The 17,855-nt window shown below is 38.8% G+C and overlaps 1 protein-coding gene across 7 annotated transcripts in view; it reads right to left on the reverse strand.

Moving 5' to 3' along the window:
- ankhd1 (ankyrin repeat and KH domain containing 1) overlaps positions 1–17,855 on the reverse strand; it is a 148,770-nt gene that overhangs the window by 111,579 nt on the left and 19,336 nt on the right. For 6 of the 7 annotated variants that reach the window (XM_052013594.1, XM_052013597.1, XM_052013596.1 and 3 more), the window contains exon 2: positions 7,554–7,707. In XM_052013594.1, the coding sequence (XP_051869554.1) occupies positions 7,554–7,707 (154 nt within the window). Of the gene's footprint in view, positions 1–7,553; positions 7,708–8,804; positions 8,875–17,855 lie in introns of those variants that run through there. The other variant, XM_052013598.1, reaches the window with a different exon arrangement.

The raw sequence follows: 17,855 nt of genomic DNA on the forward strand, positions 1-17,855 counted from the left end.
TTCAGAACTTGGGCTGTAGGCAGCTGAAGCCACCACCACCAATGGTGAGGCAATTCAAAATGAAGATAATTCAAAAGATCAGAGCTGGTGACAGATCTCAAAAGCTATTACGAATGGAGGTAGTTTCAGAGATGGGGAAAGGTGAAGCCACAAACAAATTTAAAATGCATTATAACATTAAAATGGATGCATTACAGAATCAGAAGCCAACTTAAGTCTGTGTACACTGGAGTGATGGCGTAAGTTAGAATTTAAACACTGAAGTTTATGAGATCATACTTCTGGAGGTAAACAGTAGGGAGGGATAGAAACCATTGGAATTACAGCAGATGAGCTGATGTTGGACCAGTGTCAAACAATGTTATCAATGAGAGACTGGAAATTCAACTTGAGACCAAATAAGAGACCCAAGATTGCATGCGATCTAATTCTATCTTGGACACAAACTACAAGGGACGGAGTCAGTGGCCAAAGAACAAAGCTCGTGACATTGGCTCTGCTTTCACAAATACTCAGGGAATTTCTGTGCATTCAGTAATGAATACTCGACAAGAACTGTGACAAATCAATGCCAATGCAAGGCTTCAGAAGGGCAGTGAAGTAGAACTGAGAGCCAACTGTTAAATGCAGAACGTGACTTAATATTTTCATGGAACATAGCTGAGAAGCAGCATGTAGATGACAGCTTTTAGGGCATTAAGAATAAATGCTGAATAAGTGGGAAGTGGGAATGATTCTACAAGGAATCTACAATTTGAGTGTTAAGAATGGAAAAAGGCAAGGGTAGTCCTACCCAACTGGGTGGAGAAGCATGGTCTGGGTAACGTTGTCAAGTGCACACCATGCGAGGCTAAGAAGAAATAGTTTTAAATTCTCAATCACCTATAATTCTGATAAGGGTTATTTCAGTACTGTTGCAGGGGTGCCAATGCAAGTGATTGAATTCAAACAAAGGTGGGGGGGAAAAATACCACTAAATTTGGGAGGCAACAAAACCTGAAAAGAGGTTGGAATATGGGAATGTAGTCTAAAACATGCAAATGTAGCCACAACAATTGTGAATTCTGAAGATGTTGCAACTATTTTATCATTGCCTTTTGTACTCACCTCCTCCCTTTTGGTTAATAGAGCACTACCATTTCAAGAGCAGTGTCACCTTCCCCATAATCAAGATGTTGGGGATTACCATCAAATAAAAGCCAAACTGGACCAGCCATATCAGAACTCTGGGTACAGGATGAGGGAGCATCTAGGTATTCATGGAAAGTGGCTCAACTGCTAATCTATCACAAAAACTATTCAGCTCAATCCTCAAGAATGGTGTCAGGACAATGGTGGAATACCTTTTAGTTTCCTGTTTTAGATGCAGTGAAAATAAAATGCAAGAGGTTCAATACCACTACAGGGAGAGTAGTTTACTTACTGCTCCAACCAATAGATTCATTCTTCTTCACAACTGGATGCAGAACAAAATTTACAGAATGACTACAGCAACTCATCAAGACTACTTGGACACAACCTTCTCCATCTGGAACCTCAACCATCCAGACAGACAGCATCATCATATGAATTATAAATGCCAGAGACATCAGTCCATGACCTCATGACTTCAAATCTGGCCTTCCCAATATCAACCACAAACATTGCCTTTGCAGCCAGGTCTCTTAGCCTATTGAGTTACATGATATTTTTAGGAATGATGAGAAAGAGAGGATCAAAACAGCCACAATGCAAAATATGCTAGATACTACATTAGGATTTAGCTCAGTAAAACTTGGCTTCATTAACTAGAATATTTACAAGAGCCATCATATGGAAATCCCAAAAAGAGTCTAATCTTGCTTAAAGCAAAAATACCCAGTTCATAGCTGGACCAGGGCACTCAACCTCCCACACTGGGCACAGACCCAAACTATAGATCACATGTGCAAATTAAAGTGTTATTTTTAATGCCTTACTGGGTAAAATCATAATATTTTATGAAGGTGCTTAATAGCTCAAAGTCAAATTGCTATTATTTGCATCTGATAAAAAGTGCTTCAAAAGGATATAAAGGAGAATCTCCAAGAGCTTCCCGCTTGATACCACTTAGTGACTTTTTATCATCAATTATCAGTTTGTTCTTCCACCCCAGATGCTTGTGTTTTTTAAAATTTGACACAAATTGACATTGTAGTACCATATTAAAAGATAATTTTTAAAAAAGGCCAAATCCAAACCACAACACCAAATAGAGATACTCCACTTGCAAACATAATACAAGGTGGTCCAAGACAAAAGCCACTGATTGACAATATCCGATATTCCTCTAGGTATAGTATTTCCCCACAAGAAACAGAGCATCACCAATAACAAGGCTTGTAATATCTTTCAATGCCATGGCAGATCCAATATCTGAATGACAGTATGTTGCCTCACTTAATGAATCAAATTTACCTCACCTATGCTCCATTTTAAACCTACTCCATGCTTCCCTTTACTGATTTAAAGAAGTTATTTCTTCCCCCCCACCCCCCAAAGAAAATTTTTTACATCCATGTTTAGGATCCTTTGTAAATGGGCAAAACCAATATTAATTACCTCTACATCATCTAACTGGATTCTGGTCTTTTGATTATTTATGCAATTTCCAATCTAAAGCCATGGACTGAATTAGATTACTAACACATGCTTCACTTTAGAAGTTGGGCATTTAAGGGCATAATTATTCATATGTACAATGTTTGACAGCATAGTACCTAAACATATCGCAAGGTACTATCTGTTCAAAGTGTTAGAGCTGCTCAGTAACTGCGTAAGTTTTCACCTTTTGAAGTTCAAGTTCATTCCTTTGTTTTGAAAGGAAGCACCAACAGCAGATGAAGAAAATGAGGAATTTTAATTATTCCAATTCAGAAACAAAACAATGTGCGGCAATTTCTTTGAACAGAATTCTGGAAATAATAAAAATATTTTGGATCTTTATGTCAAAAGACAAATGGAACATCTCAGTTATACAATATACAAAATATATTCATTGCAAACTTTACTCTTAGGCCACATTTCAAAACACTGATCTCTCAAACAGACAATCCTTCAAAATACTAAATAGTTCCCTGCAAAGAGAATAGTTTCAAAATGGCTACTATAACAAGAATGAACTTCATGGAAAGCATTAGAATTAACAAGTTTCAATCAATTCCAACTGAATTGCTTTGGGGACTGTTTAAGATATTGTCGATGAGAGTTATGTAAGCTGATGAATCAGATTCTGTCTTTTAAAATTGTAGGATTCCATGCAATAAAAAAGGAATTTTGTTTGTGGTTCAATTTCTTATTTCCATTTATTTTCTCTAAGAAAACTGCAAAATGGTAACCTTACTCAAAAATCCAATATTTGATGGACAGCAGCACCAAAAACTGGGATACACTGCACAACCAGCTGCCAACGTGTTGTAAAAATTAAATAAACTAATTTAAAAGTGACAGCAAACAAGTTCTCTCCCAAAGAATTGATTCAAGAAATTTTTAGCAAATTTTACAAAGAATGGAAATAAGGCAAAACAACTGAATTTCAAGATCTATAATTGCAGTTAAGTGGCAAGATTTTGAGATTTAGAAATCAATTAATGCTGTTTGCCACTGAATTGGGTGGAAAATTATATGGAAAAATTGGAAAGATTTGGAAACAAAAAAAATTATGAAATATTCACTCAAGAATGGCTACTCAAAATGTAACAGGATATAATGATGGAATGATGCAAATGAATTTTTATTTACTCTGATGCACAACAGAATTTATTGCTACAAAGGTGATGCTAGAATATAACTTTGCATGCACCAAATGATGATGTAGCAACAGGAAAATAACAGATGCTGGAAACCCCAAAAGAAAATTTTTACATTCATCTCTAGTATCCCTTGTAAATGGGCAAATTAAGATACTGGCTGTTCTTTTCTTCAGCTTAAAATTCACCTCCACAATATTCTATTTTATTAATTCACTTCCCATCATTCATTGTCCCCAATATTCCTCCCAGATAAAACAATCTCTTACTTTTCTTCAATGAAAGCATGAAACACACTTTCAGTGACCACTTTGTGGAACATCTCAATCCATAAGCATGATCCCAAGCTACCAGTAGCTTATTGCTTCAATTATCCATTCCCTCTCTGACCTGTACATCTACACAAGCTCATCTAATTGCATTTTAAGATAAATTACTTTATGGCTTTCTCATCTCAATGTCAATTTCAACAATCTCAGATAATGCTTTCATTATTCCCATTTACAACTCAATTTAAGCTCTCTTTTGTATCTTTGCTTGTTTCATTACCATTCAACTGTCCTGCCCCACCAATTTCTCATGAAATTTTTTCATCTTCCAACCTCCCTGCAAAATTTTAAAAGGTTATCAACTTGAAACTTGCTTTGTACAGATGTTGCCTCACCTGCCAAGTACTTCTAGCTCTTGAAGAATAGGATTACATCATTGTTTCACCCTCTCATTTTATGTGATAGATTATTTCTCTCAAGTATTACTTGCATCATTTTTACAAATACTGCTGATAAATGTTTAATTTATGCAACACATCACCTGGAGCAATTTCAGCCAACCCACCACTTGAATGACAAATCCTAACAATGCCTTACAGATACATAGTTAAGAACAAATATTCCTTCATAACACAGATGCTGCAAATACTCGAGTCGAGTATGCAATGTGGAGACAGTAAATGTTTCACGCCGATAACTACTCATTGTTTGTTCTGTTTCTCCCTCCATAAATGCTCCCTGATCTTGCTCACAATTCCAGCATTTTTTTCAGATTACCAGCATCTGCAGTACTTTGCTTTCTGTATTGTGCAGACTTCAGTCACTTTAAACTAAGATTATAGTTGCCAGTAATGAGGCATTATTGAAAGCTGATCAAAACTAGAAACTCAAGATCCGAGCTTTACAGATGGGAAAACAGTAGACTGAGAAGAATAACAGATATTCAAATTAAAAATACTTCAACAAGGAGAGGAAATAACTGGAGATAAGCAAGCAGTGGCTGGAAGTTAGAAATCAAAACGAATTTAGCAATAGGACGTTGGGATCCATCCCAAGGAAATCAATTTGGAAATTACTGCAATGGGAGCTACTCATAAAACTCCTGAGAACAGCTAAGATGTGGTAGAATGTACAAATGCTGAGATTAGACAAATGTGTAGCAGAGGCAAAGTGGCCTTAGTAAGAAATTTTAAACTTTCAAACAGATTAAGAATAGACTCGCACATAGTGGAAAGCAAAAAAATAATTGTTCGACATAGTTTTCTGTACCACCCTTCCCCAGAAACAATAAATTCAGAGTAACGACTAAATGAGCCAAATTAAGTTCACAGCCAAGACTGCAGGAACCCTCATTTTATAGTCATTTTAACATAATCAGGTTGAATGTAGATCCCAAAGGAGAAAGAGGCAAACTGATGAAGTTTAGGACTGAGACATGCTTCAAAGCAGCGGCAGCAAAATATGTCCATGGTAAGTTGGGCAAATCTGCTAATAGGTTACAAATAGGGGAATGTAAAAATGGGAACCCATTCATACCCCTTTAAGAGGCAAGAATCCTGCTTTCCAATAAAAGCAACTAAAGAGATAAATTTGATAACAAAAAATTAAGTACAGCCTACAAAATCCAAAAACTTGTACAAAAAAGTCAACTTATTTATTAAAAACATAGTGGTTGGGAGTAATGTAGACCTTTGAAGAAATATTTACAAATGAAGACACGAAAATGGCACAGTTGCTTAACTACATTTTATCTATATTTACAGCTGAACATGGAATGCTGGACATCAAGGAAATCAATAAAGAAGGGATTGGGCTGTATCCAAGCTGGTAAAAGCAAAGTAGCCAATCAAACAAAAAAAAAAGGCACTAAAAGTGTCAGATTCCTGGGAATTCCACCCCAGAGTATTGAAAGAAACAGCTTTTATTTCAGGAACAGATTTTCTGGATTGGAAAACTGTATCTTTACTCTTAAAAAAAATGGAAGGGGAAAACCAGGGAATTATAGGCCACTTGCATAAAAGGAAATTACCAGAGTTTAGAGATTGACTGGAGCAACAAATTTATTTCAGCTGATCAACTCCTATTGAGCGTCAGTTCCACACAGCTCTCAATTCCCTCATCTTTCAAAAACTTAAATATCTCCATCAATCTAGCCCCAAATTGTGAGAATTTTATAAACTCACTAGCCTCTGCAAGAAGAAATTCCTATGTACCTTAGTTTTAAATGACCATCACCTTATCTTGTAACCATGTCCCTTCAACTGAAATTCTCCCACTAACAGAAACATCTCAACATCTACCCTATGTCCCCATGTTTCAATAAGGTCACCCCTCATTCTGAATTCCAAAGAATACAGATCTATCTTTTGTGAGCCGTTCTTGATAAGAAAACACTCTCATCCTAAGAATTTGTTTAGCAATTCTTCTGGATAGTTTCCAATATTCATCTATCCTTTCCGAAATAAGGGGACCAAAACTCTGTAGAATATCCAAATTTGTCAATGACAAAAGACAGGTGGCATACAGACTACAGACCAAAACACAAATACAAGGTGATATTTACAGATTAGGTAAATGGAAAAAAACAGTTGGCAAATATAATTATATATTTAGACAATATGAGTAGGGTGTTTTGTATGGAAAAGCTGGAAGCAGCAGAGATCCAGAGATGTTCAGGTCTTTTGATATCTTAATGCAATGAAATACAGAAATCGATCAAAAAGATTAATGGAAAGTGGCCTTGTTTCCAAAGGACTAGAAAACAATGAAGTAGGTTTTGCGGCAACTACTTAAAGCTTTAGTTAGACCACACCTGGAGCACTCAAAAGTAATTGTAGTCCCAGAATTTATGAAATATATACATCTTCAAGACAGTCCAGTGTGGATTTATCAGCATAATTCCTGGATTCCAAGACTAGATACTAAGAGACATTACACAAACTGAACTCTGATCCCATGGAATTCAAAAATTGGGAATCTGACCAATTTTAACGCTATTAGGGAGAACTGACAGGGTAAAGAACGAAACTGTTATTGCAGGTTGGGTATCAAAGAACAAGGCATTGCCCAAGCCCAAGTCAGGCTTTTCAGGTTTAGACAAGGTTTAGAAGCTCTTTTTTTTTAAAAAAAGCAAAGCTGTTTAGCAAAAGAATGAGAGAAGCTTTCTCAACTCTCTTCCACAAATAGTGAATGATGCTAGATCAATTCTTCAGTTTAAATCTAAGATCCATATATTTCTGTTAACCAAAAGGTGTTAAAGATGCACGTTTGGAAATGTGTCACATATTGGATATGATCTTCTTGAATGGTGAATTGGCTCACAGAACTAAAGTTTTATAATTGCAAGATTTCAAGAGTTATACCAAATTTGTTGGTCCAAATTAAAACTCCAACCATTAAGTATTTGTGCCAGAGGGATTGGAATATATGCATCATAGCATGACCTGAAATGCACATATCTAGAAATCAATTCTAAACGAAACATGGTTTAGTGTTACAATTACACCAAAGAAAATACCTGCTGCTTCTAGCAAGGCTTCCAATCTAGCCTGTGTTTCTGGATCCACTGTTCGTAGATCTGTTCCATCTGCAGCACTTGACAACAGTAATTCAGAGGCTGTTTTAAGCATTGGATTATCCAGATCTTCCTGGTCCAAAATAAACGATTCAACCTGAAAAAGTTATAACCCCAAGTTAAAGATGCAAAATGAACATTTCCTTTATCTGTACCCAAATTTGCCTCTTAGAAGGCACATTGGTAGGAAGTGGAGAACAAAAATGATACAGAAATGACAAAAGATAAACATGAATTTTACACAGAAAAATACAATTAAACATCAAGATTGGGCAAACCAGAAGTTGCATGATATATTCTATACATGGTATGCAATTCATACAATTATGACAGTATTTTAATCAAATATCATTTGGAAGTTCAATTCAAAAAATTTGCTGTGATCTTGCTGCTCTACATGCTTGATCAAAGAAGGGAGAGGTCATTTGAACTGTTGAACTGAAAACTGCATTTATATACCAACTATAATTCACAACAATTTCTCCTTCTACCTTAATACCATCATTTCCCTTTGAAATGTAAAATATTGCACTAGCAAAAAGGCAGCATGCTATAGCTGTCAGTACTTTAACAATCACTTACCATTGATCAAGTATTGCTATTTTGTATAGAATTCAATAAAATGGAACCATTTTATTTAATTCTGGGGGAAATGTGATAGCGGTATACAGGGGTACAGTCTGCTAGATTACTGCAAAACAAATTCAAAAGATAGCAAATAAAACCATCAACCAGACAATGTAGTCGGAGTCAAACAGAACGTCAAAGGCAAAGGAATGAGAGGATAGCTACATAAAATGGTCACAATGCTTGCAGTACATTGGTTTATACCATGAGCAGAATAATGAAGAATTTAGATTCAGCCCACCCAAATATTTGCTTGGAAGGGTGCAGAGAGAGATCAACTTCGTTTAAAAAGGTGCCACATTCTCCGACCATATCTAACCTTCAACTTATACTTCTGTTCAATTATGACTTGTACTCCTTTCTAAGGATTTCAAAGGCACTTGAAACAGCTGCTATTTTAGTTACAATATTTGAAAAGAATACAACTCTAGATATTTGCAACAAAGTAAACCAATGTCAATATGGATGGCTAAGCATTGCTCCAGAACAACCGCACTGAAATGAGTATGATTACTCCTCGCAACAACCTCCTGAGTAAAAGCACTGCTCTGTGCTAGCCATACAAACCTGAAGATCCATTTCCTGGAAGATCGCTGATCTCAGCTGAAATAGCAGTTAGAATACTACATTTGGCCTCAATAGGGGAAGAAAGAAATATCATCCAGGATTCCCACTCCTGATTGCTATCCAGTAACTCCAGCTGGTAAACGTGAATGTCAACATCTGTTGAGAACAGGATAAGGCTCAGCTATAAGAGCATCTGCAATCATAAAGCTTCCTGACATTTTTAGGCTCACATATTATTGAGGTGGCTAGTATTTGTAGAACTTTTCAGGGGGTGGGTAGGTAAAAACAGTGCTTCTGCCATGTCGCTGCAATGATAGATCTGAATAAAGGTTTCTCTTAATCGCCTCTGCTCCAACTCATATTTCCTTCCACCTCAGATTGCTTGTCCAACAAGATTTTTGTTTGATGGCAAATAGGTGTTAAGGGAGCCATGAACAGGTGAACTTTTAGAGTCAAACATGCAGGCCATAGCTCCTTTCCAATTTTTTTTTCCTTAATCACTCTAGTTTCTCCAAAGCTCCTCACCTCCTATTGTTAACTTTCAAAAACCCTCATTGTCTCTGACTGTACCTACTTCCTTGACTACTTTGTGGAGATTATACCTTTCAAGAAGCTCACTGAACAAGTGGATGTTTTAAGAGGAATGAGAATCACATAAAAATCAGCAACATAAAATGGACACCTTTGGTATTTGAAGTCCATCACAGGGACCAAGTTAACTGTGGGACAATGTGTACACAAAATTATTTTTACAATAGCAGATGCATGGAATTTAGTTTATAGTAAACTTCACCTGAAAGTAAATTTAATACATTACAGTTATTATATCCATCAAGCCCAAACTAAGTTTTTCTTGATTCTGGGGGGAAGACTCAAATATGATCTGCTTGTCTGGGCATAAAAACACAAGATTCCATTTTTCATGGAATAGAAGGACTACATCAACAATGTGGTGAAGCACAAAAGCAGTCAGCCCATTGTCAATGCTCGAATGAAATGTAAAATGTACTCAATGTAAACTCAAGTACTTCACAATCTCTGCAAATCAAACTTCAAGGGAAATTAAGCTGACCGAGAGGATATTTTCATCTTGGAAAAGAGTGCCACTCAATGCAGTAAAATATTATTCATAACATGTACAAGGAAAAATATCCATCTCCAGAGACCTCCAAAATATTGGTAGAGTCTAGAGTACTGCAGCACAGAAACAGACCCTCCAGCCCATGCCGACCTGATCTTCTGCCTAGTCCCATCTACCTGCACCTGGACCACATCCCTCCAAACCCCTCCCATCGTGTACCGATCCAAACTTCTCTTAGATGTTACAATTCAACCCATACCTACCACTTCTGCTGGTAGCTTGTTCCACACTCGCACCACTACCTGAGTAAAGAATTTCCCCTCAGATTCCCCTTGTATATTTCACCTTTCACCCTAAACTTATGACCTCTAGATCTAGTCTCACTCAACCAGAGGGGAAAAAGCCTGCATACATTCAGCCGATCTATACCCCTCATAATTTTGTATACCTCTATAAAGATGCTACTGTGGGAGGAGAGGGAAGAGATTGCTGAATGTCTGGCGATGATCTTTGCATCATCAATGGGGACAGGAGAGGTTGTGGAGGATTGGAGGGTTGCAGATGTTGTTCCTTTATTCAAGAAGGGGAGTAGAGATAGCCCAGGAAATTATAGACCAGTGAGTCTTACTTCAGTGGTTGGTAAGTTAATGGAGAAGATCCTGAGAGGCAGGATTTATGAACATTTGGACAGGTATAATATGATTAGATATAGTCAGCACAGCTTTGTCAAGGGCAAGTCCTGCCTTACGAGCCTGATTGAATTTTTTGAAGATATGACTAAACACATTGATGAAGCAAGAGCAGTAGATGTAGTGTATATGGATTTCAGCAAGGCATTTGATAAGGTACCCCATGCAAGGCTTATTGAGAAAGTAAGGAGGCATGGGATCCAAGGGGACATTGCTTTGTGGATCCAGAACTGGCTTGCCCACAGAAGGCAAAGAGTGGTTGTTGATGGGTCACATTCGGCATGGAGGTCAGCGACCAGTGGTGTGCCTCAGGGATCTGTTCTGGGACCCTTACTCTTCGTGATTTTTTATAAATGACCTGGATGAGGAAGTGGAGGGATGGGTTAGCAAGTTTGCTGGTGACACAAAGGTTGGAGGTGTTGTGGATAGTGTGGAGGGCAGTCAGAGGTTACTGCGGGACATAGATAGGCTGCAAAACTGGGCTGAGAAGTGGCAGATGGAGTTCGACCCAGATAAGTGTGAAGTGGTTCATTTTGGTAGGTCAAATATGATGGCAGAATATAGTATTAATGCCAAGACTCTTGGCAGTGTGGAGGATCAGAGGGATCTTGAGGTCTGAGTCCATAGGACGCTCAAAGCAGCAGCACAGATTGACTCAGTGGTTAAGAAGACATATGGTGTATTGTCCTTCATCAATCGTGGAATTGAATTTAGGAGCCGAGAGGTAATGTTGCAGCTATATAGGTCCCTGGTCAGACCCCACTTGGAGTACTGTGCTCAGTTCTGGTCACTTCACTACAGGAAGGATGTGGAAGCCATAGAAAGGGTGCAGGAGAGATTTACAAGGATGTTGCCTGGATTGGGGAGCATGCCTTATGAAAACAGGTTGAGTGAACCCAGCCTTTTCTTCTTGGAGCAATGGAGGATGAGACCTGATAGAGGTATACAAGATGATAAGAGGCATTGATCGTGTGGATAGTCAGAGGCTTTTTCCCAGGGCTGAAATGGTTGCCACAAGAGGACACAGGGTTAAGGTGCTGGGGAGTAGGTACAGAGGAGATGTCAGGGGTAAGTTTTTTTTTTACTCAGAGTGGTGAGTGCGTGGAATGGCCTGCCAGAAACGGTGCTGGAGGTGGATGCGATAGGGTCGTTTAAGGGGCGTTTGGATAGGTACGTGGAGCTTAGAAAAATAGAGGGCTATGGGTAAGCCTAGTAATTTCTAAGGTAGGGACATGTTCAGCACAACTTTGTGGGCCAAAGGGCCTGTATTGTGCTGTAGGTTTTCTATGTTTCTATAGAAATCTCCCCTCCAGGGAATAAAGTCCTAACCTATTGAACCTTTCCCTAGAACTCAGGTTCTTAAGTCCTGGCAACATCCTTGTAAATTTTCTCTGTACTCTTTCAAGCTTATTGATATCTTTCCTGTAGGTAGGTGACCAGAGCTGCACACGATATTCTAAATTCGGCCTCACTAACTCCTTGTACAACTTCAACATAACATCCCAACTCCTGTACTCAATGCCCTGATTTATGAAGGCCAAAGTGCCAAAAGCTCTCTTTACAACCCTATCTACCTGTGACACCACTTTCAAGGAACAATGGATCTGTATTCCCAAGTCCCTTTATTCTACTGCACACCTCAGAGCCCTACCATTCACTGTGCAAGTCCTACCCTGGTTTGTCCTCCCAAAGTGCAACACCTCACACCTGTCTGCATTAAATTCTATCAGCCATTTGTCAGCCCATTTTCCTAGTTGGTCTAGATCATGCTGCAAGCTTTAATAGCCTTCCTCTCTGTTCACTATGCCCCCAATCTTGAGGTCATCTGCAAATTTGCTGATCCAGTTTACCACATTATCATCTAAATCATTAATATAGATGATAAACAACAATGGACCCAACACTTATCCCTGCAGCACACCATTAGTCACAGGCCTCCAGTCAGAGATAACCATTTACTACTCCTCTCTGGCTTCTCCCACTAAGCCAATGTTGAATCCAATTGGCTATTTCATCCTGAATGCCAAGCAACTTAACCTTCTGGACCAGCATCCCATGCTGGACTTTGTCAAAGGCTTTGCTAAAGTCCATGTAGACAACATCCACTGCCTTTCCGTCAACAACCTTCTTTGTAACCTCCCTGAAAAACTCTAAGATTGGTTAGACATGACCTACCATGCACAAAGCCATGTTGACTATCCCTAATCAGGCCCTGTATATCCAAATACTTATGTATCCTGCCCCTTAGAATACCTTCCAATAATTTACTGATGAAAGGCTCACCAACCTATAATTTCCCAGCTTATTCTTAGAGCTCTTCTTGAACAAGGTAAAACACAAAAACTTGGTAAAATTTTATATTGACTGTTGCACTTAGGTTCCTCAATGAACTAATGTGCTAAATAGTATGCAAATAAATTATGAAGTAATGAAGGCCTCTTGCAAAGAAACTGCTCAAGAAATATACGGCATCAAAAATACAATAACAGGACTACATATGTGCTAAATCAGCATGTCAGAAACAGAATTAAGCACTCCCACAATCGATGGATTAGATCAAAGCTTTTCAGTCCTGTCATATGCAGGTGTGAATAAAAGTCAATAATAAAACCAGAAGGATGAGGCAGCTCTATGAGCATTACCAACTTGAAGGATAATCAAGGATCATCAAGCAATGATCAAGAATGAATCATTTTTTAAGCCATAAGTATCAAATGGATGATTCACCTTGGCCTCTCAAGATCCCCATCATCTCAGAATCTAGTCTTCAGCCTATATAATTCACTCCTTGTTTATCAAGAAAGGTTATGGTCCCTGATGATATCCCAGCTGTATGTGATGGAAGTTTTACACTCCAGAGCTAGCTAACCTCTTCTAACCCTGCTAAAAGACTATCCAAGAATAAAGAAATCGGTTGGATGTGTAATGCAAACAAAAAAAAAGAATTATTGCACCATTGGTGGAATCTCAATTACCAAGTGAAGAAAGGGATCATTGACAGTGCTGTCAAATACAACCTAACACACAATTAAATCTATTAGGACCACTCACCTCTGGATATCATTACAGTATTTGTCCAATGTTACGGACTCAGTGAAAGTCCCTTTAAGATAGAGAGTGTGTGTGTGTGTGTGTATGTGTGTGTGGGGCGTGCTTACGTCAATAGAAGATAAAGGACGTAATGACGTTGGGGGAGGGGGAGGGGGAGGGGGAGGGGGAGAAGGGAGAGAGACACCAGCCTGCTAGTTTTCTCTATCGATAGATGAGAAACAATAACTGTGTTTGCCACTGAAATCCATGTATGGAAATTGGAAGTAATCCGGTGGAGTTCACTTTGTTGCTGACCTGTAGAAGGAAACAGGTATTTGTGTGTGGACGACCACGATTCGGATGCTTTTCGGGGTGAGGAAGACACTACCGAGTAAACACTGGTGTCGTTTGGGTTCCATCGTGGAACATTTGGATTTCATATTTACTCTCTCTATGTTTCTCTACGTCTACGTCTTATCTTCAGAGAACAGTGGTTGTTGAAGAAGCCCTTGCTCATGTTTCACCTTATGGCTTGCGGAACTGAACTTTAAGAACCATTCCGGAACTTGGAGTTTGGGACTTTGTCACACACACACACACGACAAGTTTAGTTTTGGGGTTAACGTTCAAGGTTTAACATTTTTGAATTCTAACATACTAACATTTTTACTTTTATTTTATGTATTATCATAAGTAGTAATTAATAAAATAGTTTTTAACACTGAATCATGCTCAGTGTTTCTTTTGTTGCTGGTTCGTGACACCAAACAAGGACAAAAGACCAAATTTAGAATTTTAAACAATCTCTAAAATTGTTGTGAGCATTGTAAATAAGTAAAGAAAGTTATTGCTTTAAAAAGTGTAAGGGCTCTCTAGAAAAGGGCCATAGTTCAGGGCCTTCCTGCCATTGCACACAAATTAGTGTTAAAATCGCAAGAACTATTCACTAAGCTTCTAAGTGATAACTGATGCAGTAACATTAAGCAATGGAATAACATTTTACGAAAAAGTGGACTTGAAAGTTCTGATTATATTTCATTCATAAAATTTACAATACATATTTTGAAATTAAAAATTCTCTACCACATCAACTGGACTAGTTACAATAAACATTGGCTATGGGGACAGGTCAAAGGTCAGGTACCCTGTGACAAGTGAAAAACTTCCAGATACCTCAAAGACTTCCCAACTTATAAAAAAGCATATGTCAGAAAGTTAACTCAATATTAGCCATTTGCCTGGATGAATGCAATCCCAACAATCCTCAAGCACCTCAATTCCACGTAGCCTACTTGACTGGCACCTACCTGACCCACATTCCTAAATGTTTATCCCTTCCACCACCAGAGGACCAGGTCTGCATTGTGTACAATCTGCAAAATGCACTGCAGTTATTAACCTAGGCTATTCTCGACAGCAGCTCCCAAACTCCAGCAAAGGAGGAAAAGCACATGGGAACTGTCGAAGGTTCATATCCGACTTGCACCACCCTGATCTAGAAAAATGTTGCCTCTCCATCAGTGGGCTTATATCATGGAATTCCCTACCCAATTATACAATGGTAGTACCTTCACCAGAAGGACAGCAGCACTGAGCCACAGCCTTAATGCATTAAGGATGGGCACTAAGTGCTGGCCTCAACAACAACACCCAGATCCTAAAAAGTGAATTAAAAAAAATAGCAATTTTACAGCTGGTGAGCAGTAAAATATCTTCTACTGTAACACAATAAAAGCCGTGGTACAAACAAGAGTTACTGCTTTTAAGATGCTTAAGCACCTGATACTCTATAACTGTGTTAAGCGTTAAGCAGAGTTTACCCAGCTAATAGGCTATGTTGCAGCTTTCACTTCTAACTGTCCTTGACCTCATCACTTTCACCTACATCTTCATTTAGATTCACAACACAGGTGACAAATCAGGAAAACTGCTTATGAGAATAAGCAAGCAAAGGGAGAGATGGGGCAGATGTAGAAAGAGGAAAGGGAAAGAAGAGGGATTTAGTGTACTTAAAAAGGTACACACAAGACGCCAGGAAACATGGAGCACTTTCCATATCTCAGGTGTCATCTCTTAGCAAAGGCAGATATTGATGATGAAATTCACTACTGCTTTCAATGCACTGAAGGAAAATTGAGAAAGGAAATTGAAGATCATGATCTCAGACCCAACACAAAACTTACGTCTCCTGGGCAGCAGTGATCCCTGTCCTCCTAGATGCTTCTGTGGGCTAGACAACCTACAGCAGACATCTCAAGGCGTGAAAAGTGCAACCAACATTGTAGACACACGAGAGTGCAGATGCTGGAATCTGGATAAATAAGCAATCTGCTGGCAGAACTCGACAGGTCGAGTATCATCTGTGGGTCAACACTTCCTTTCCTCCTCTCCCACAGATGCTGCTCAACTCACTTGGTTCCTCCAGCAGATTGCTTGTTGCCACCAACATTTTCTCTGCAAAATCCCTCAAAATCACTGGAAGAATAAGTGAGCCGATATCAATGTCCTCTGCAAGATCAACATCCCCAGTATCGGGGTCCTACCTACATTGGGCAGGCCACATTGTACTCATGTCTGACACCAGACTTCCGAAATAAACACTATTGCAAGCTCTGTCATGAGATTATCAGAAAGATGGAAAGATTCAAAGACTTGCTCAAAGCCTCAACATTTCCACCGACTCCATGGAATCGATGGCCTATTACTGCTCAAAGGAGCATAGAAGCACACAGGAGGCCCTGTGCAAGCAGTAGTAGGAGGAGACTGCCTCAAATTGCTCCCCTACCCACCCCATCAGCAGTTATATGCCCCATCTGTGGAAGAGTCTGTGACTCTCACATTGGCCTCATAAGCCATCTCAGAAATCACAATATTGGAGTGGAAGTAAGGCATCCTCAAACCTTAGAGACCACCTGAGAAGTTCTACCAAGGATGAAGGGAAAGGGCTAGGGGAAGAAAGGAGTAGAGAAAGAAGAGCCATTAGGAGTGAAAGGGAAGGAGAGGGCAAAGAGAAATGAAGGAGATATTACTGTTACAATGTTAACATCAGTGACACAAACTACCCAACAACTTGCAGCATTCATAATTCATCTTTTCCTCACTGCAAATTAGGCTATTTGCTAATGAAAAATGATACGCACCTGCCATGCACCTCTGATTTTTTTTTAAGTGTAGGGCATTTTTTACTTTATTTCCTAATTGCTACCTGTACATGCTTGTTAACTTTCAACGATTAGTGTGCAAGGACATTCAGCTTCCTCTAAACAGCAACAGCTTTCAAACTTATTTAGCAAGCAATCTTCACTTTAAGGGTAGGGCATTTTTAATTCAAGAAAGGTTGAAAATTAGGGACCTCAAGATAGACAAATACCAAAGCCAATGATTTCTACCTTTGAGCATTAATTGATATAGTACAGAAAATTGTAGATGATCATATTTTTTCCAACAGTTCACTCAAATTGGAACATGTGCCCATGGAATTTGAAGTTATGGTAATGTAATATATACAAAAAAGGAACAAAATGACTCTGCAATTCCTGTTCCCAGTTTAGAGAGGTTTTTTTTTGACTATCAATAAATTCCAGGGCAGGTTAAGCTAAAGTTGTGCCTCTATTAAACATACCCTACTCAGCACTGCCCCACAGAGTGCAGATTTATTATAGCACTCTTGAGCCTCTAGTCTGAACACTCACAGGTACATTTGCCTCTGTACTTTAAAACAGACATCTGCTCCAGATGTGCCAGAAACCTGACGCAAACCCATGCCCTTCCCAATGCTGCACATTCCTGTGCTGGGAACCTGACACAAAACACACTGTTGCTCTTGTTGCAGTGAATCATCCACAGTTCCGCTAGGAAAGCTGTCTGTGCAGACTGATGGGTGACTGGGTCAAGTGGCACTGATGTACTGGTTTTATACACAGGTCCTAGGTTGCACCCTGGCCAGCACACCATAATAGCTATACATTAGCCTTTTGAAAAATCAAATACAACCAGATCCCTTTGCATCAGAGCTCTGTAATCTGTCACAATTTGAATATGCATTTTATACTTTTCTTGCCAAAACGGAAAATTTCAAAATTTCCCACATTTTACTCAATTGACCAGATCTTTTCCCACTCACTTATTTCTCTAGTCGCTTTGTAACCTCATTGTCCTTCTCACAACTTACTTTCCTATCTATCTTTATGTCATCAGCCAATTTGGCATTCATACCTTTGCCATCATTTAAGTCATAAATTGTAAAAAAAA

Source organism: Pristis pectinata, chromosome 4 (assembly GCF_009764475.1).
Source record: "Pristis pectinata isolate sPriPec2 chromosome 4, sPriPec2.1.pri, whole genome shotgun sequence".
Taxonomy (NCBI): Eukaryota; Metazoa; Chordata; class Chondrichthyes; order Rhinopristiformes; family Pristidae; genus Pristis; species Pristis pectinata.